The sequence below is a fragment of the Triplophysa rosa genome, linkage group LG17, assembly GCF_024868665.1.
Source record: "Triplophysa rosa linkage group LG17, Trosa_1v2, whole genome shotgun sequence".
Classification (NCBI taxonomy): domain Eukaryota; kingdom Metazoa; phylum Chordata; class Actinopteri; order Cypriniformes; family Nemacheilidae; genus Triplophysa; species Triplophysa rosa.
Window position 1 is genome coordinate 7,503,563 of NC_079906.1, and position 21,148 is coordinate 7,524,710.

Consider the following 21,148-nt stretch of genomic DNA (forward strand, 5'->3'; position numbering starts at 1 on the left):
ATATATAAGACTATCAAGCATACAGAAAGTCACAAAACATATGTTTGCATAGTAGAAAGAGATATAAAGAATGATTTTATGTGTAGATGTAGATATTGTACAATGGTCTGTAAAAAAAGAGAAAAAGAAAATATAATGATGGGCGTTCTGCTCGACTGTCAGAACCCATCGAGATTTTTCTGTACTGAAAGTTTTGTGAATCTTTTCTCATTGTCATTGTGCAGACGACTGAGATGCATTACATCACTGCATTGTTTTTTTTTCTCACCTGCTTGGCAAAACAGAAGAAGAGTGTTCATTTCACTCCGTAACGGCTCGATATTGATCACGTAAGTGAGCAACTGTGGATACCGCACGTCATGTCGTCCCTGTCTAATGCAAAGACACGGGTCCTTATGTGGCTCCTGGTCTGGGAAAAATATACATAACACACACAGGATTTCCAATGAAAAGATGTAAAGCGACGTGTGTCGCTTTAGGTGAAAACAAAAACACAGATATGCACAAAATCTTGCGTTCATGCTGATGTATATGGCATTTTTCACAAACATTGTTTGGTATACTTAGTGTCCCGTTACTTTATTTTGTCCATACTCAGTTTATGCTACAGTAATATGAATACATATTTATGAATATAGGAATTTCGACATGCCAATTTTAAAATACAAATAAATAATCATATCTATTGCAGTTGTTTAATTAAACATTAAGAATGTGGTGATCACATAAATGCAGATAAAAATGTCAAATTAAGTGCTTTTCATCTACGCATTGGCCATAGCCTTAAAAAATGTCACGTGGTCTTAAAATTAATTCATTTCCCTGGCATGCTTAACATTTATTTTACGAATCTTCAGTATTTAAAGAGTTTTTAAAAACAAAGCATTTGCATTTCTTTGAGTTTTGGTAAGTAATCATGTCATATTTTTGTTCAATAACTTTGTCTTTCTAAATTCACAAACTTATTTTCCTGAAAGTGACATACAACTGATAGAAATGTTTTAAAAATACTATTCACTTAAGCATACTGTATCAGAGATTCATATTTTAGCCACAAAAATGATATATATTTTATTCTATTTAATGTGATTATTGATATTATTGGTCGCACCACGTGATATCTGGTCGTTATAAGTCATTGACCAATATGTATATTATTATAAATTAATATGTATAGATACATCAATTATTTATCACATACAGTAAAATAGTAAAATGGTTCGAATAACCTTTCTGAAGGTCAAGCACTGTCTCTTAAAAAATAAAAGGACCTCATTTGTACCAAAATGATGGAAATTGCCATATACCATCACCAACATACTATACACACAGGGACATTAGTTCACAGCATCAGTAGAAATAGAGCTGTGATTGGTCCATCCGACATCATGCACCCTGACCTATGCATTAGACGGGCACAGCTGGTATCTTCAGTTGTTTCTCTGGGTGTTGTCCATTACAATGTTCGTATTTCACTGCCTCCTACTGTAAGACGCTACAAGGCCATTTTTGCACGGTCAGAACAGGACCCTACCCCTCACCCCTTCTCTTCTCTGTTGTGTGCAGTTTAGTAGGCTCCTAGTGTAAGTGCTGGGACAAACCCTCTCCTCTCCTTATACTTTATACTGTAGCTGTGCACCCTGTCTTACTGATCTCGGAACAGATTCACTCAAATTGAAAGTTGGCATGGTCAACCAGGTTATAAATGTGTGTGGCGAATGCACGTTCCATCTTTATAGTAATGCTCAAGAATATCAGATGGGTATAAATATTACTTTAACCAATATGAGAACTAGATTTGGGTTTATTATTCTTGGTCTATCTCAGCTGGATTGAATTTAATTTGAAGATGATGCGTTCTTGCAGCCACTTTTGTAAACAAAGCTTTTTTAAAGCAGGTTTGATTTGGCTCCAACACCCTTGGTGGTGAAGTTACCATGCTGAAAAGTGATAGATTACTTCAGAGGACTGATAAATTAAATACTTATCTTTTCTCTTTAACACCATTGACATCATAGAGTAATTTCTCTGTTAGATTCGAAAGATTAAATAGAATTGTATAGACATTCCGACGTGTATTATGCAAGTACACAGCAGCTTTTGATAAGGGCAAAGTATACAGGTTGTGTTCTTGCTGTTGATGATTTCGAAGTGTTTTAAAACTAGTTGTAAATGTTAAAAAATTGTGTCACTAGTCGGATAAATTTCATTGAATAGATCAAGAAATTACTAACTTAACTTAATTAGACTTTATGAGATGCAACATTTCTATAAGTTTCCTGTCCATAACAATGACCTCTAACTCATAGATTAGTGTTGAAAGAGCTTCCCCCTATTCTGTATAATGCAAAATGTACTCTTAATTTCAAATTGACTCTACGGTGGCCCTGCTGGGACAGAAAGGACTATGAGAGGAGATGGAGTGTCTGATATACATTGCCTTTAGATGCTTTAAAAAGCAAAGAAACAGCTTCTTTTCTTTTTAAACATCTAGCCCTGAACTGTCCCTTGCGGGTCTCCCATTAGGTACCCGTGGAAAAAGCGGGCCCTCCTGGAAGAAGTGCCACTCCCACAGTGCGCCCGCACATCCCGGGGCCCGGCAGTCCCGTCCGGCGCCCCCGAGCCAAGAAAACAGGACTGCTCTCCAAAGGAAAGAATCTGTTGAAAAGGCTCGGTGCTGTTAAATAGTCAAATAAACATTGCTTTGGATGAGTTAAGGATGTTCGAATTATTGGAGAAAAAAGGAAAATGTTTTTCATTTCAATCAGTATGGAAAAGAGAATGGGATGTGGTGGAAACTAGGGCTTTCATGACCACTACTTAGTGGGGGGGGGTTGTAGTTTTATGACATTGGAATCTTAACCCTGCCCATTATTTTTTATTAAAAGCACCCTTTTTGAGTTACCAAAATGTACAAGAGATGTTCTTGGTCAGCGTTTAGAGTTAAATGATTCATGGGCGGAATGTAAAGAAATTTGATTTAAAACGAAATAATATTTATTTCAACTTAAGAGACGTGCATTATTTTATTATAAATTATCACATATATTTGATTAAATTATAAAATATTTCTTTTCGCACATGTTTTAAGATAACCTAGCACAAATTTTTACTATTAAGCACAAATGTGAAATGTGGATTTTGCAGTGACCGACACCACGAACTAAACGGATATGCTCTGCCACTTCTGACTGGATTTTCAGCCCTGAAAGGTCATGAAATGCCTAGTGGAAGCAAGCCTCCTTATATTTGCCTTATACGATGCACAATGGTTTGTGTTGTGTCCAGTCATTCGAGTGAGATTTGTCTGTGTTGTGTGCAGTCACAACAATGCTTCTCATGAAAAAAAAGTGTTTCCAAAGTTGTGACCACCAGGTGTCGTGTTGTTGCAAATCTCACCAGCGAGATGTGTCAAAAGTATGAAATGGGGGACTCTCATCTTGCTTTAAACACTTCCACTTTACACTTTCTTTGCACAATTTATCCTTTATTTTTTTATGGGCTCAGTTATGTCTATTTTAATGTTCTAAAGGGATTAGCATGTTTCTGAGAGAACATGATCGCACAAAATCTGCACTTGATGAGAATGATAAATGTGAAATTGTGAATGTATGGCCAAGATTAACCATATAGTAATATAGTAATAGTGGTCCTTTTGGTCCAATCTGTACTGTATTTCTTCACCGTAAAATGTTAGATTTGCGAGTTTGGACCGAGACTGCCAAAAAACAGGAATGTATGAGAAACATTCTGTATATCTTGTGCAATTTTACAGCCAAATCACGGGCATTTAAATTCATCCGAATAACTGTATATTTTGTTTTTGCAGAGTCATTTAGTCATAGATGCGTTACAGAGTATCGCTTCTTCATGTTTGAGTGACTTCTGCTCTTTTTGTACTTTTTGTCCATTTGTACATTCTTTTTAAATGTTTATACTTGCTTTTCAGACTGCCTTTTTTGTACATTAAACTTTATAATCGGACAGTGCAAGCTTTCCTCATGGTGTCTTCGAACCATAATGTTTTCAAGTCTGCAGTTGTGTGCTAGCTTTATGGAAAAGAATTATAAGCCTATATTGATGGTCATCAAATATTGTGTGAGTGTGCATGTGCAGTTTTCTATGAAAATAAATTTGATATTTTATACACATTGTTTACGTGTTTGTTTTATAAACTTAGAAATCATACGAGGATTCCTTTTTTTTACAGTTGCACAGGTGAGTATACTCCTACGTGTGATTTTTAGTGCAGGTCAATAAAATATAATAGAGTACTGCCGCTAGATGGCGCCCGTAATTCAGATTTATGACTTTTTTCAACATTTTATTACCTTTTATTAATGTTAAATATTTTATGACTTTTATTTTCTAGTTTAATTTTAATTGTTTATACATGTTTATTTGTCTGTGTATTCGTATATTCTGTTTTTAACACCGACATGACGCTTCTAATTTCGTTGCATTCAATTCAAGAGCCTATACAGCCTACTTAAAGCGACAATCAATTATTTATGCGAGAAATATTTGGCGAAATTGCTATTGTTTATTTGTTCTTAGTCATGCAGCCATACTTGCGTGTTTTTAATAGCCTACATTAAGAATCAGTGAGTGTAAAAGTACTCAAAACATGACTGGTTGTGCCATTGTCTATTTAATGGTCCATTCTGTGTCTAAGTTCAATGGCAATTAAAGAAATTTAAAGTTTGTAAAGTAAATTGTCTTCCAGACCGCCCTGTCAATTTAGACCAATCACAGACGTTTGCGATTACTTGATTGGGCGCTAAAAAATCATACAAAAGCCAGTCAGATTTTCAATTGTATGCCAGGTACCAATTCTTGTTATAAATGTGTGTACGTTTAAATTGTTAAGATGCAAAGATTTTCAGTCAAACAAAGCGCCTCCTGCAGGAGGAAAAGTTTGTGTTCTTTAACAGCACTCACCGCCCAATGAGCTCAGCCCACTGCTGAGGGTGCGAGAGCAGCGCGTGCTGTTCATCTTCAGTAGAGCTCGAGTGTAGTGAATCATACTGACGGACTCATCTAACTCGATGGATTACGAACTCGTAATTATTTAGTTAACAATAACATTACTGATCTTTATACCACACTGATCACTTTTCAGCGTCATATTCTGATGAGCTACTACTACTTAACAAATGACATACGAACTGTTTCGTTACATCGCTACAAGTGCCATGATTTGTGCATTTAATATTTACAACGCCAAATAGATTCGGAGTTATTTTTTAACCTGCTTTCGATGCTTGAAACTCCTTTTAAAACAATGGACTTGGCATGCTGTAAAGTCCTACTTATCATGACTCTCCTGAGCGTTTTACAGGTAAGACTCATTCTTTTAAAAGCAAAACAAGTTTTCATATGTTTGTCATAAAGAGGTGGGATGCTTTATTTCTTACAGGTTCGTAGTAACACGGTTTCGCCATCCAAACATCCAGGTAAAATCTTTTTTTCTTTATTCAAGTTTTCTTTTTTAGAATTTGTAGAACAATAAATTGTTAACATTCAACCAAACTATTATTAGTTCTGTTTAGTCAACACACATAAACAATGTATATACATTGTACAATGTAGCGCGGGTTTTAATTCTTTGTATTTATTCATTTATATTGTTTCTGTTTTTGTATATTCTTTCATCATGAATTGGATTGAGTTGGCTATGTTGTCGCAGAATATGTAGGCTACTGTAAATCCTGAATGTAGCCTATACTTATTTCGGTATTCATCTTGTAGCCTAAATATAGTAAACAATAATCACACTTTGTACTAAAATACGCAAGTGGCCGAAAATGGGCTTTAAATTAGTTTAGTTTTGATATTTAGGTTTATATTTATTTGTTTATGAAGACGACAGACGGAACTTTAGTGTAGACTAACGATCGTTCTGGTAAAGTTTTCTTCACTGTCAACAAATGTAGACCAACACCCTCTTCATTTACACAAAATCTGCTTTAAATCATCAATTTATTATGCATGAAAATAACAGATTAGACTGAATGACGAAAACAAACATACCTTTCCTGTGAGATCTAATATAAAATGTACATAAACACCTTTCATGTTGATCACTCACGTTGGCTTTGGAGATTAATGTAATGATCCAAATGGCTGATGGACAATAATGTGGGAGTATTAAGATTTTAAATTATACTAGCTATTCTGAATATGAGTAGAAAGTGCAAGATTATGCCTATATTTTATCTAAATGGAAAGGAAAAGTTACAAAAAAATGTGTAATTAATAATAATAATAATAATAACAATAACGAAATGAATAATATAATCTTAACAAAAGTTTGATAGTTAATCCATATTACACCAGTGAAGAGTCTGAATGGAAACTGATCGCACTGTATTGTAGTTTCATTGAACAGATGGACTACAAACCATAACACTTTGTATTTGTGTGTATATTGTGATTTTTGTGTGTGTCGTGAACCAGGCCTGGAGGTGTTGGCGACCGCTTCACACTACTGGCCTCTGGATTCAGTGGCGGGGATCTATGGTCTATCAGACCAAATTGGGAACAGAACAGGTCATGTTAATGGGACTAACATAAGTATGTGAACATGCTGTTGTGTCACACCTGCTCTTTCTTTCTTTCTTTCTTTCTTTCTTTCTTTCTTTCTTTCTTTCTTTCTTTCTTTCTTTCTTTCTTTCTTTCTTTCTTTCTTTCTTTCTTTCTCTTGCTGCCTTTCTTTCTTTCACAGCTGTCTTAACATTCTTTCAAGCTCACGTCTTTCTTAGCCGCACAGATCTGTGTTGCCTTGCAGCTGTCCTCGGTTCTTGAAATGGACCGATTTTCTAATTTGAGTATAAATGTTGTGGAATTACTCACAAGATCACCTCAATCATGAATGGGGATAAATGACAGTGACATTTAAGGGTGTTAAAAGTAAAGCACAATCTCTTCCAGTGATGTACCGGTGTGTGTGTGTGTATACTAGCCCACGATGCAACGCTATTCAAATAGCTGTGCAACGTTCAGTTTATGTGTTCAAAATACTGTAAGTGAATAAAAAGTGCATGTTAGAGAATCATCCACACAGCATTTCATTGCTGGATCTTCTATTGGAGTATATTCCCACTATTAGTACAGTATGGCAATTGTTCTGACTAATTCAGAACAAATGGAGAGCTGAGAGAAATTCTCGGGGCCTCTTAGACATTACACATCTGTGGTCGGCTCACCATGTCCCCACGTGTTGAGCAGAGAGATGATTTATTACGCTTGTGCGAGTGTGTTTGTGCATAAAAATCATCTATTCCTCACAACAGTTTAGTCATTTTATCCATCGTGCTTGTCCCTGTCTCGTGTCTCTGTGCTCGCACTGTATGTATGTCCTGTATCCCAATCACCTGTTTTGTGTTCTTTCCCTCTCACTTTCTTTGTTGTTTCCACGTTCTCTCCATCACAGCTCTCAGAATCCACAACCACACTGTCCTGACTACCCATAATTCCTCTTCTGTGTATACCAATGACTCCGCCTACACTAACATTTCCGCCACAGTAGGTGAGGCTCTCCTACATGTTCACTGCACGCTATTACTGAACGTTTGTTAGGACCCAACGTGATGTAATCAAGCTAGGGCATCGTAGAATGATGATAGATCAGTCTGGTTTGTATATGGGGTCCAATAGCCTGTCGTTTTTGTATATCAAAACGACGTCATCAGGAGAAGAAATAAACAAAAATTTATATTACAGTTTACATTAGGCTAACTGAAGCATGTATTGTTTAGTTACATTTAGCTTGGGACTCTTTTTTTGTTGTATTTGAGGCTTTGGAGGAACACAAAAGAAGATATTTTGAGAAATGTCTCTGTGGTTTTGTGTCCGTGCAATGGGGTCCTGTGTTGTTTGGTTAGCAGCGTTCTTCTAAATATCTTCTTTTGTGTTCTGCAGGAGAAAAAATCCTTCAGGTTTTAACAAATACATTACAGTTCTTCATAAAATCATGCCGATACCTCAAATCTCACTGCATAGATGGATGTTCAGACCTCACTTCTGTATACTATCTCCTACTCCACAATACATTTTCCTAAGCCTCTCTAAACTCTTTTTCACTTGCTTTACACTTCTGTCTTTCTGCCGTTGAACACGCTTTTCCACCATCATTTCATCTCTCAATACATCCATTCATCATGAGGTGGGACGGTGCTACGGCTCCCACTGTGATCCACAGATCCTGAGCTTTTAAATCTAATAAAGGAGGATTTATCACAGTCATAGCAGAGGAACAACTTGCCATTGATAAAACTCATACCATCTTGACTCATCAGTAGTTGATTTATACAGATGGGAGCGTTTCGCTTCCTCAGTTTGTCAGTTTGTTGACTTAGGTGAAGGCTGTGAAGCGCACACATGTTTTTAACATGTGGGTCTGGGTGAAAGGTTGGGATTTCCCCTATAACTGATCTGGTCAGTGTAACGAGAACAAACGGCATTGTTGAAATGCAAAATAAATAACCGTCGTTCATTTAGGCCATTACTGGTTATTCAGTCGTACTTAATTGGTCCAGGTTTTGTTTTAGAAGAAAGCGATCATTTCAAGGTTGATATAATTTAGTAATGTGCATGTGGGGATTATGCATTGTAATGTTTATTTAATGTCATTTTAGAGATTGATTTCAAGTGTTATAATGTTGTGGGTCACTATCTCATGTCATCGTGTAGATATCGTAGAAGGAATGGTTAATAAAGGCATCTATCTGAACGGGGATAATGGGGCCACCTTTCTTCACTTTGGCAACTATAAGGATTCGTGTATTAGTGATCCTGCACTGTGTGGACCTGAAGGTACGTTTTTATGATCACAATTACATGAATTCAAAAATGAATATACAGTATTACTATTGAAAATAATATCCTAATATTCACTATAGTAAAAATAAGTCACCAGAATATAATATAATGTCATATATAAAAGAATGTAATAGTAGTGACTGTAAAGTGATGTAAAACTACAACCAACCAAAAAGCGATTTATTGACATCCTATTCATTTAATTAAAAAAGACACAGTATAGACTAATGGTTCAAATGTATTTTAATTGATTTTATGGTAATACAAGATACTACATTTGTCACATGCAAATACTGTATATCGGCTTACATCAATCTTTTTGTGCATGAAAGCTGATATCATCTGTTATTCATCTAGTATTGTATCAGTCAACATTCATTTCATCACAATAACACAGAATACATTTTATTCATATTCAGGGCTTGACCAAAGCACGTGATAGTGTTTGTAATGAATTGGCTTGGATCTAATAACAAACTTTTTTGTTTAAAGTTATATATCAGTCGATATTGGAATAAGCACATGGTGTTTGGTATTTGTCAGAGGGTTATGGAAGTCAGACTTTAATGCTAATGGAAGTACTTTAAAACGCCCTGCGTTATTCAATGTGTTGAGGTCATTTTAAATAAAACAGAAAGACAGTGCAGATTATATTGAATTGTGTCACAGCCCGCAAGTATCTGGTTGACACTTTAACAGAAGTTTGGTAGTTTTGAACGGTTTAACATTTTGCGATAAGAGTCATAATGACACAGCGTCTCTTTGCCTCTTTATACTGTAATCCAATTCATTGGCCTAAAAAAGAGAAAAGACAAAATGTAAAATTTTGAATTTGAAAAGAATGACATTTTTGAAAAATGAATTGGACAGATAGCATTATTTTTTATTTAATAATTTCGTAGATATCGCCGTAAAGGTGTTATGATGAATTATTTTGCCCGCAATTGTGGCATCCCTGTTGCAGAATGATGTCATCAAAATTCTATAATTTTTTGGAGCATGTCAGAATATATATGCATTTGGAATGCATATATATTCGAAATCTGAATTTTATCTTTGTTCAATGATTTGTTAAATTATTATATTTTATAATATTATATATTTATTATAATACATTTATATAAAAAATATTGAATTGTTATTTATGATATTTTCATATAGACCTTCAAACTGTTGTTTTATAGTTATATGGTTAATTTTGGTAAAACACAAAAGCTTTACTTGACGGTTTGTCCTGAACAGGAATCACTTTCTCCTTCTTCTGGAAAAACCACGAGGTAGAGTCTCGCTTTGCCATCGCATCCGGTGGTAAAGTTGTGTCAAGCGGTTTCTCCGTCTATTCCAATCCTCATGGAGGATATGTGGAGTTTTACACAAGAGGAGACTCCAGGACATGGAAAGCACATATCAAACTCCCAGGTATTTGTTTGGAGTGTGTGTGTGTGTGTGTGTGTGTGTGTGTGTGTGTGTGTGTGTGTGTGTGTGTGTGTGTGTGTGTGTGTGTGTGTGTGTGTGTGTGTGTGTGNGTGTGTGTGTGTGTGTGTGTGTGTGTGTGTGTGTGTGTGTGTGTGTGTGTGTGTGTGTGTGTGTGTGTGTGTGTGTGTGTACGTATGTTCATGTGTGTGTTTATGTGTGTTGCTGCTAGTTCAGGATGTGGAAAGTGTAGGATTTAAATGGTTTTGGGGGACATGTTTTGCCTTATCTCTAAGGCCAAAAAAGATTTCCCATGCTCTCCAATTTACGCACACATGGACTCGTTTTGAAATACATTCGGGTTTGGAATTACATTTGTGATCTGACCATAAATATTTTGAATATGTAATTATCTGCATAATCATAATGATTTCATCCAGATGTCTGAAAGTGCTTGGGTCAAAAGACTTCAGTGTAAACTTTGCCATTGGACTTGTGATGAGTGGTTTAAGTTTGTTTCTGACTGTTGACAAGAAATAAAAATGTGATTGAAAAGTAGCTAAAGTCAAATCATTCAACTTTCCAAGAAATCAATCATCTCTCTTTCATCTAAGCTAAAGTTTTTCTCAACCATTTTGGGGAATGACATCATTCCCGGAGTATATTTATGTCTTAAGGATCCTTGTTTTTGTAACCATCAGAATATCTGCTCTCTACGGATGGAGGTTGTTGTTGAGTGTACTTTCGTAATTAAATTACCCAAAACACATCAGGTATAACATCAGCTATGAAGTCTAACAAAACAAAACAAAAAAATTCTGCATTGTCCATCATCATCTTTTTACCAGTTTGTGTTTTCCTGAGAATCAAACCCATGACCTGGATATTGCTATCAGTTGAGCTACAGGAAATCTCTTGGCTTCATTGTAACCTAAATAAATCCATTCCACATGCTGTTTACACATCTCCATTTCTTTTCATTTTAAACTCATGTCTAACGCACCCATGGGTAAACCTGGAAGCAATATTCCAAACAGTCAAAACATGGAAATCAAAGTTAAGTTTGTTTGAAATTTCATTTGGATCTTTTATTCAGGGCCCTACTGGACACACGTGCTCTTCACCTGGACCCAAACGGACGGCTTGATGGTGTACATTAATGGGACCTTCAGCATAGGAGACCCCACAGGAAATGTTTCTTATAATTACGGCGACCCCTACGCCGACCTGGTCATCGGCACAGGAAATACTGGAAGTTACGGGCACTACGCAACAGGTGCTTTCGATGAGTTTGTGATTTGGGAGAGGGCGCTGTCTCCTCTGGACATCCGGCTTTACTACAAAGCCGCCATTGGTAAGTTATCTTGTGACTCCACATCACGCGATTTATGTCATTTTCTCGAACAACGTTCGCTTGGTGTAACCATGTGCTTTCAGCTGGTTGTCAGTCATTGTCAGGGTTTCTGAAATTAGCTGCATTTGGGCTTTGGTTTCTTAGGATTGCCAGATCTCCGCTTATCTGGAATATTTGTTGTAAATGGTACATCTGTCTTTTATTTATTAAGTTGACGTACAGTGGACCCAAAAAGACATTTCAGCCACACTTAAAGCAACAGTTCACCAAAAAATGAAAATTCTGTCTTCATTTACTCACCCTCGAGTTGTTCCAAATCTGTATAAAGAATGCTTGTAGCCAAACAATTCTTGGCCACCAATGACTCCCATAGTAGGAAAAATTACTTTATAATTTCTTTGTTCTGTTGAACACAAAGAAGACATGTTGAAGAATATAAGACAGCCAACAGTTCTGGGGCACTTTTGACTACCATTGTCATTTTTCCTACTATGGTAGTCAATGGTGGCCAAGAACTGTTTGGTTACAAGCATTCTTCCGTATATATTCCTCTGTGTTCATCAGAACAAAGACATTAATGCAGATTTGGAACAGTTCAAGGGTGAGTAAATGATGACAGAATTTGTATTTTTGGGTGAACTATCCCTTTAAAACTGTGCCATCTGCAAACAAATATTGCTTGGCATTTCTCATAAAAAATCTTTGGCATTTTTGCAATGACTTTAACCAGTTCTTGTCAAGGTCATTTTAGTGGATTTATTATGTCTGTTCTCACAGAAGTCTACAACAAAACCACCACATGTGCTCTTCATCACATTTAATATGTTCAATTACATTTGACAACCATGTCCATTGTCCAAATATCCTTTGTGTTAACTTTTGATCACTTAATAAGCTATTGTTTTATACTTTAAAAACGATGTCTTTTTGTGAAAAGTAAGCCATTTTTCTGTCATAAATTGTTTTGGTATTTTCTTAGTTGCTAGAATGACATTCATATTCAGGTGTGGCTTACATGTGTCTAGACATTTTTTAGGGCCACTGTAGATGTTTGATGACGCACACATTAGTTATTGGTTAGGATGTGCTGAAATGCCATTGATGGCTGAACGTTGGTTTTCGTAACATGCTGCTTGAACATCTGTGATACTGACGATTTGCTATTCTACTATTATCGCCGGAGTTATTGCTGTCCCTGAGGGTTATTGCAGAGAGGAAGAAACATTTCGGGACAATTTCCTAAGGAGATGCTGCTCCACATTCCACCAGGTCTCAATTGGAGCGCAGTGAAACACACTATTGAAATACCACATCATAATATCAGAGTTCATACTTGGGTGTGTGTGTCCTTAGGGACAGTTTTGTTGACCACTGCACGTATCTTTTCTTTACATGTATCTGCTAATGGGCTGGCGTTTATATAAGGGGGCTTGTTTTGTTTTAAACAGCAAATGTGACCGATTTAATGAAAAGTCTGTCATAATTTGGTCACTTGTAATTCTTTGGAACAAAAATGTTGAAATATTTGAAGAATCTCTTCAGCTCTTTGGTTAGTAGTTAATATTTCTTGCTACAGTATAGTTTATTGTCATCATGTTCTCAAGCTTCAAAAATGTAGTCCGTTCGGCTGTTGTGTGCTATACTTAAGACAAAAATGTTATAGTTAACTGAAACGTGCATTTCGCTGGCAATATCACACTTGCTACACAGAAAAGAAAAACTGATGGTGTTTTTGCATCAATAGTGTTGCCATTTTTTACCTGGTAGCAGACACGGTCCAGACTGTGAGCTCGAATCAGAATTTAGCACGCTTGGAAAGTCATACATGCTCCATTTACGGTGTTTGACATGCACTATGAACTATCCTTGTATGGAAAGAGCTGCGTGAAGTTTCAAAATGGCTTTTTTTAATGGGAAAAAAATAACATCATCACAGTTTGGAACTGAATGAGAGTGAGTAAGTAATGCCAGCACTTTCATTTTGAGATGAACTGTTCCTTTAAGAGCAAACAAGATGTCTTCAGTGTGATGGCAATAAGACAGATACAATTTAAGCTCCAATGAGGCTGCTAATGGTTTGCATAAGTCTCCAGCGGATGAGAGAATACATGTGCCGGTTGTGTTGCTCTTGATAGAGTCTTCATCTGTAACGGAGACCAGACACCACAAAAAGATTGGAGCCATGGCTTTCAAAAGACCTTCCAAAACTAATACAGTAAAATAAAATGTTTTAGGTGGAATAGTGAATGGATCATCTGGAAGGTGTGGCTCTTCATGCAGTATGAAAACTTCTGCACATAGAAAAATGACAAATCATGTTTTTGATTTACAACGTGACCTTCTCACTTAGATTGTTTTAGATTGGTCATCGTCCATACTGGTTACCCACTAAATATACCGTTGGTTGTTACAACTCTTTCCTGTAAAATGAAAGTTACAATGGACACGCTTTTGTGTTTATAAATCCATAATTTAAAAGGAAAGTTCACCCAAAAAAACCCTTTTGTCATTTCAAACCTGTATGACTTTCTTCCTTCTGCAGAACACAAAAGAAGATATTTTGAAGAATGTTTTGTGTCCATACAATAGAAGTTAACGGGTACCACCATTGTGTCCATTCTTTTTTGTGTGTGTGTCCTGTGGAAGAAAGAAAGTCATACGGGTTTGAAATGACGAGAGGGTTAATACATGATGAAAGAATTTTCATTTTTGCGTAAACTATCACTTTAAATCTTATAAAACGTATTCCATATTGCTTAAAGTTAAATGGGTGTCATTGGAATGATTTAGGGCTGCGTTTGGCACTGCAGTCGGGCTATTGGCTACCACATTGGCAAGTGTAGAATATACCCCCTCACTGTGCTGATTGATTGTTTGCCACCTTTAAAGAAAAGAGCATTTGTTATTGATAAAAAACACAACGTGCTGTTGTCGAAGAGATGAAAATCTACTGTTGTTTTGCACACGTCCAGATGTAATAAACTCTAATGAGGGACATAGTACAGAGTCATTAGAGAGCTTCTTTGCCAGGGGCTCTATAAACCAACCTTGCTGCAATTGACATCTGCATACAGGGATAGGTATAGCATGTGTTTCCAACAGGTGTGAAGTATTTGTTGTGCATGAGAGAACGTAACAGAGAGAGAAAATTTGCTCATGAGTGATGCTTTAGATGGTGTGAGTTTGGCGTTGTTTTTTATGTATTATTACACAGCTCTTTGGAATACTTGATTTTGATTGGTCAGTCTCTGGTCAAATTTTTGTGTGCTGACATAACGCATAAACTGTATTGACTGTCGCCCCGGTTACTGATTTCCTACATGTGCACGTAAATACGCTAGTTTTATATCTTTCTTGGATAGTAAAACAATTTCAACTCAAATAAATATTTCATGTGCATTTTTTATTTGCTGAGTTACTCTGTAAAACAGAATAATGTGCAGTCAACCGGTCATTACTGCAAAATTAACCTTTTCAGAATAAAACAAGGAAGAGTTTATTTTTCAACAATGACCGGTTGACTGTACATAACCCCCTGCTTATAATATTCTTTATTTATTTTTTGTTTTCAGTGTTGTTCATTGTCACATACGGTAATCATTCGTATCATCTGTATCACCATTATACCTAATTCTAAACCTGATTTTTACTAAACATTTTAAAATGAACATGCCCATTCCTACAAATATTTTTGTTTTACAGTATTTCCTTTGTTTTTGTCACTACAGGAGAGAAAGTGATGTCCACCTTCCCGACCGATGCCTCCATCAAAGTCAGTACTGGAACAGATTCTATGGTAAATTTTTCGGATCTGATGTCACTCATACTGTAACATTCTAAAACCGAGTCTACGGGTCTACCAAACTTCACTGAAGACAGACTAAAAACAACCGCATGATGCATTAGTCTGAATTCCGGGATTGTCTAAGAGATAACTCTCAGTAGGTCATGCCCAATAAACGTGAACAGAAAAGGCGAGAATTTCAGAGATATTTCGTTTGACCAATGAATGCAGATGCATCACAGAAAAGAATATGAGCTAACCTGTTTCTCTCTCTCTGCCCCTAAAAAAACTAAGAAAGATGAAGAATTTGTCATTGTCTTTGTTTTGTGAGTCTGATTAGATGCCTTCATTGAAACGACCACAAATACGAGATGGAATTTCTCAGTCATCGGTGGTCCAGTCTGGTTGGACTAACTGGGAACAGTATAGGATTTGTTGCCATCTTGCACATTTATTAGAGCTGCAATCTGTAACTTTAGCCTCTATATCCCCGTCTCTGATTAAAATTGCCGGTTAGTTTACATGAAATAAAATCAAATAACATCAAACTGACATTTCCTGTGAAATCCAATGCGACAGCTCAACTTGTAAATGATTATTATAAGTTCACTGTTGAGAATTGTGATAAGATAAGGTTTTTATGTGTTTTATGTGTTATTTTAACCTGTATAACCAACACAATCTCACAGCAAAAACGTAACTATTATTATTATTTTGGCTAATCCGTGTTAATTTGTATGATCTAATTCGTACACTTTAGTGCGATTTGCTTTCGCGCCAGTGACGTTATGTTTAGGGGCGGGGTTAGGGGCTAGGTTTTTGTACAATGCACAATGTACGAATTCATACGAATTAGCCACCTCGTAAAATAGTTACAAATGAGATCAGGTTGATAAAATGTACGGATTTCAGCTTTAACTTTTTTAGTACAGTTAGCTCTTCATGGCTCAGGAGACAACATGGAGAATTCATTTTTGTTTTATTTATATATATTTATAGTATGTACTTTGAACAACAGAAATGAAACATTTTTTGACTTAGATAGAGACAGAGATAGAGTTAAAGTAGGTGTTTTAGGTTGGCATGTTAATTTTGTTTAAGTTCATGACAAATGTTTGACATTGAATGTGCAACTTTCGATGGCCAACTTTGACATCTTGGCAAATCGAAGTACAATCGGTGACATTGTTGAGATCTCATCTAACATTCGCGAAGTAAATGACTAGATCACACAAAACTCAATCAACCCCCATTATATCCAAGACCGTCTAGAAACAACGAACGCTGTTTCAGATGACCATTGTCGGACTGCAAAGCAAAAAAAAATCTTAACAGCATTATGTGTGAAGCAGTGGCTGTGAAGTTTATTGGTTATATATTTAACACGCTTCTAAATGCTTCGACAAAAGCAGCTTGTGATGGCATGATGAAGCTGAATTAAATGACTTTGAATGTTCAAATATGTTCTCAACTCATAATACTCGTAAACAAAGCCTGCGACGCTGCATGTTTATTTGGCAGGTTATGTAGTAATGTTGAGTTACATCATCGTTCGGCCCTGCACTCAGTGGAAACGCAGGTTCTGAGAAAAGGGGGATGAGAGCAATGCACTGAGAGCGTTGACTTCATTTGGATGGTAGTAAATTACGTCGGGTTTTCAAGCCATTGAAGTATCCTCTAAAGGCTCTCAGCGGTGTCGCGCACACCTCCTCTCGCAGGCCTTTAAACTGTCTGCTCTGATTTGTTTCATGAGCGAGAATGAAGTAAAAAGAAGGTACACAGAAACACACTTCACGGTATATAGACTCACACACTCTTGGATGATTAGGTGTTATGAAGTCTACGCAGACGGGGCCCTGGGACGTCCATGTGCGCACACGCCCTTGGCAGACGGACCAGAGCCCAGCAGGAAATGAGGTGGAGGCCGAAGCTGTAAACACAAACAAATTGACATCTTTTGGAACTATTGTTGCCTCTGGATTCTGAGGAAATGGAAAGAAATTGCAGATTGAATGCTCACGCAAGCGACGCCGCGGCTTGTTATTGAGTAAAGAGGTCAGGTGCTGTAGGGGTTGGAGGAAAGTTTTGTTGTTTGGTTGTTGTTTGTAACTTACGAGACTCAACTGAGCTAATTATTGTTTTAGATGTTTCTCCCATAAAAAATAAACACAAACTAGACTATTGTTGACATGCAAGTACTGTAAGAGCATAAAGTTTTAAGTATCGGAACATTTGATTGAGACCTCCGCAAAGAATCAGCAACCGTTGAGTAGTTTTAATTTAATGCAGTTGATATACAATCAAATATTAATATGCATTATTATTCATATAAATTAAATATAACATAATTTGTGATATTATAACCAAACACAGACCGGAAGTTAACTACGGGCCAGGCGTGTGCGTCCGATGAAACCGTCTATAGAAATAATGTATTTCAATGACAGTACAAATAAATGACAGAAAACATCTTTTGAATTTCACTTTACAATCATACAGAGCCATTACATGTGATTTCGGACGTCTTTGTGGATTGCTATGATATTTCCGGATTTGTGTGTATCTGTGTGTGTTTACAGAGAACCACTGAAAGGTCTCATCCTGTCTCCACAAAGCTGGTAGACAAAGTTCACGACCCCATGCAACTGGACGCATCAGATTTTCTACAGTCTCTGTCTTTTAATCTACCAAACAAGACAATACATCAAGATATAGCCAACAATCTCACACAGGTAGATTGAACACGTGTTCATTCAAACAAACATACCCAGATACATTCATAACAATCTTTTATTTTGCTTTGTGGGTTTCAGTCTTTACTAAGGAGCGTGGATGAGGTCATAACCTCTTCAGATTGGAAAGAAAACGATGAGGTATGTTATATAGACATATTCTATTGAACATATGGCTATTGGCCTTCTGATACCTCGTATCTCCATTTTATGCGATTTTTTTGCCATAAATCATTATTTGTTATTAGTCGCCCTTTATGTTTGTCACTAGGTTTTGTGAACATCTAACAAATAAAAAGTATTAAAAAGTGCTTGTCAACTTTGAGGACAGTATTTAATCATTTAAAAAGTAAGTGTTTTTTTCATTTCCTAAAAAACAGAGAAATTGGACGTCTGAGGTTTCAGAAGGACAGCCACGATATATATATATATATAAATAATATAATCAATTAATATAATACGTCTTAATGCCATTTTTTGCTTTTATTCTGAGGGAAAATCTGTGAAATTCTACAGAATGGTTTGAATCATAGTTCAGTGTGTTACAATCATAATCAAATTAGCCAAAGTATTTACTTGACTAACACGCAAAGGCATCTGTCATTTGACAGATTTTGGGATGAAGGGCAATCCAATTGTGTAGGTGGACAATCCATGTGATGTTTGTTTGTGAGATATGACCTTCTGATTTGTGTTTGCACTATTTGTGTCTTGTTTGGGGTTGAAGCAGTGGAGTCCAGTGGTGAGCGGGCTGGTGGAGACAGTGGATAAAGTGATGGAGCACATGGCGTCCAGACTTAAGTCCAGCGGAGACTCTGTGGCCCCTCTGTCTATCGGCGGCATGAGCTCTGTAGCAGGTCTGTACATACTGTACACTCCCACATTTTCACAATATCTGTTCTTAGAAATGTACGACATCTTCTTTTCCTCTGCAATACATGGCTGGCATGAAGTATGTGGAGTATGTATTGGAGGAAGAAATGTATCTAATACACAGCATGCATAAATGTATGGCGCACGGGGTGTGTGTCACAATGGACAGCTAGGGCCAGATTTACTAACAGCTTGCGGCAGCGCAAATGCCTCTCTTGCCATGAAAAAACCACCGTTGGTATTTAAAGACACGCGTTGAAAATAAGCGCTGAAAAGGCGTGGACACAGCTGTTTTTGCGACTGACCTTATTGCATATAAATGCATTAGTAGGACTTTCCTCTTCAGACACAAACTTTATGGTAGGAGAGTATTTAAAAGAATCACACAACTTGATTTACTAAGGTTTGCGCTAGTCATTGTACTGGTATTTGCGGCTTTATTTAACGGCCAATAAAAATCCTGCGCTCTCAGATTGGATTGGTTATTATGGGACTGAGATATTGCACCTGTGTTTTTTACTGTGTGCTTTGTTAGTAAATCACCCGCAGAAATTTCCATCAGTGCTGTTTTGAAATTGCGCTCTCGCCCTATTTTGCATGTTTAGTAAATCTGGCCCTTAGTCCTGGGTGAAGGAATTTAAGGTCAGTCGGTGATGACAAATGAAGATAATGGGCGATTTCATATACGTAAACAGTGTTAAAAAAGATAGACTATAATAAGTTAAAGCAACACTATAGAACGTTTGCTCACAGGTTCCCCCTTGTGGTTGATATGCGCAATTGTCCGTTATCAGTGTTGTCAATAATGTAGCTGTATAAGCTTCCCCGTGGGCAGTGCGATACCCTTGAATTTGTTTACAAGGCTGATGGAACCGGTGAATGCAGAAACGTCGTTTGGAAGCCATGTCGCACTCTTCCGCAGGCAGGGAATGGGCGGGGCTGTGTGTACCGACCCGAACACAGAACTTGCCACTATGAGGCTGCTCGGGTAGCAGATAAGAGTTGTTCTACCATTGAAATAAATATATGGACATTATTTTAATGTCATATATCTACAAAGGGTTGTCTTTGAAATTGTGTCTCTTTATTTACTTTTTCTTATTTTATTCTGTGTTGAATTAGCTAGACTTCTTAATGTACCATCTAAAATTAATTCATAAAAAACTGATTTATGGGACCACTTTATCAAGAATGTAAGAAAAACTATGTTTAATGTATTCATATTTTCAGTTTGTATGTTTTCATAATCACGATATTTGGGCCAGTATTCAAATATATTATTCAGCATGAATTTTAAAACAACGTATGTTGTCTTTTTAACTTGAATTCAACTGAAAAACTAAACAATGTAAAAACAAATGTTGCACCTCTGTAGATCCTTGCAAATTGCAATGGCGTGTAATAATGGTTTCACCTCGATTATTTTGTTTTTGAAAACATTGGAAGCCAAAATTTCCATAGATGAATAATTTTAAGATATTTAAAAAAAAATGTCAAGTTGTCATAATGTCCCCAAATTAAGAATCACCCAATGTACATGTCTGTCATGCATTTTGTGTCAACCAACATGAAACTAAATGAGTTAGACATGAAGCATAGCATCTCTCTCTCTCTTCCTGAATCAGGCCCTGTCAACCTTTCTCTGTTTCTCTTCTTCTGTTTCTCTCTTCCCTTCACTCTCCATCTCCCATCTTCCCCTGTGCTCTGATAAGACAAAAGTGTCTTAGGGTCATGAGCTAATATTGGCCTACACTGTTAGAGTCAGTGCACATGGCATAAATAAACACAAGATCACAGATATAAAGAAAGCAGGATGATTTGTCCGCGAGCAGTAGATGATAACGACAGCGCTGATTAAGTAACAAACCCACATTCACTTCCTTTTGACTAGATTATTCCCTGATGAAAATCCCTCAGAACTACAATATGCCCAACTACCGGTTCCCCACACAAGGGAAGAGTTACATCTCAGTTCCAGGAGTGGCTCTCTCAATGCAATGTGAGTATATAACATATATGATGTATATCCCATTGTTTATAATAAAATGTGTAAAGCACACATACAAAATGCATCACAGTGCTTGAGACTGAGGTCAAATGATGTTGTTTTCACAAGGACAATAGAGGATTTATGCATTTATTGTTTTTCAAGTTTTGTTTGTGGCTTAA

At 36.7% G+C, this 21,148-nt stretch overlaps 1 protein-coding gene across 3 annotated transcripts in view; it reads left to right on the forward strand.

The window, feature by feature from the left end:
• The first annotated feature begins 4,979 nt into the window (after nucleotides 1-4,979).
• Nucleotides 4,980-21,148, forward strand: part of adgrd1 (adhesion G protein-coupled receptor D1) — a 51,806-nt gene continuing 35,637 nt past the window's right edge. Inside the window, exons 1-11 of one of the 3 annotated variants that reach the window (XM_057357660.1) lie at nucleotides 4,980-5,341; nucleotides 5,420-5,456; nucleotides 6,460-6,576; nucleotides 8,695-8,817; nucleotides 10,066-10,242; nucleotides 11,333-11,590; nucleotides 15,319-15,386; nucleotides 17,954-18,106; nucleotides 18,188-18,247; nucleotides 18,834-18,963; nucleotides 20,871-20,978. In XM_057357660.1, the coding sequence (XP_057213643.1) occupies nucleotides 5,261-5,341; nucleotides 5,420-5,456; nucleotides 6,460-6,576; nucleotides 8,695-8,817; nucleotides 10,066-10,242; nucleotides 11,333-11,590; nucleotides 15,319-15,386; nucleotides 17,954-18,106; nucleotides 18,188-18,247; nucleotides 18,834-18,963; nucleotides 20,871-20,978 (1,312 nt within the window). In that variant the 5' untranslated portion in view covers nucleotides 4,980-5,260. The remainder of the gene's footprint in view (nucleotides 5,342-5,419; nucleotides 5,457-6,459; nucleotides 6,577-8,694; nucleotides 8,818-10,065; nucleotides 10,243-11,332; nucleotides 11,591-15,318; nucleotides 15,387-17,953; nucleotides 18,107-18,187; nucleotides 18,248-18,833; nucleotides 18,964-20,870; nucleotides 20,979-21,148) is intronic. The other 2 variants (XM_057357661.1, XM_057357662.1) reach the window with 2 other exon arrangements.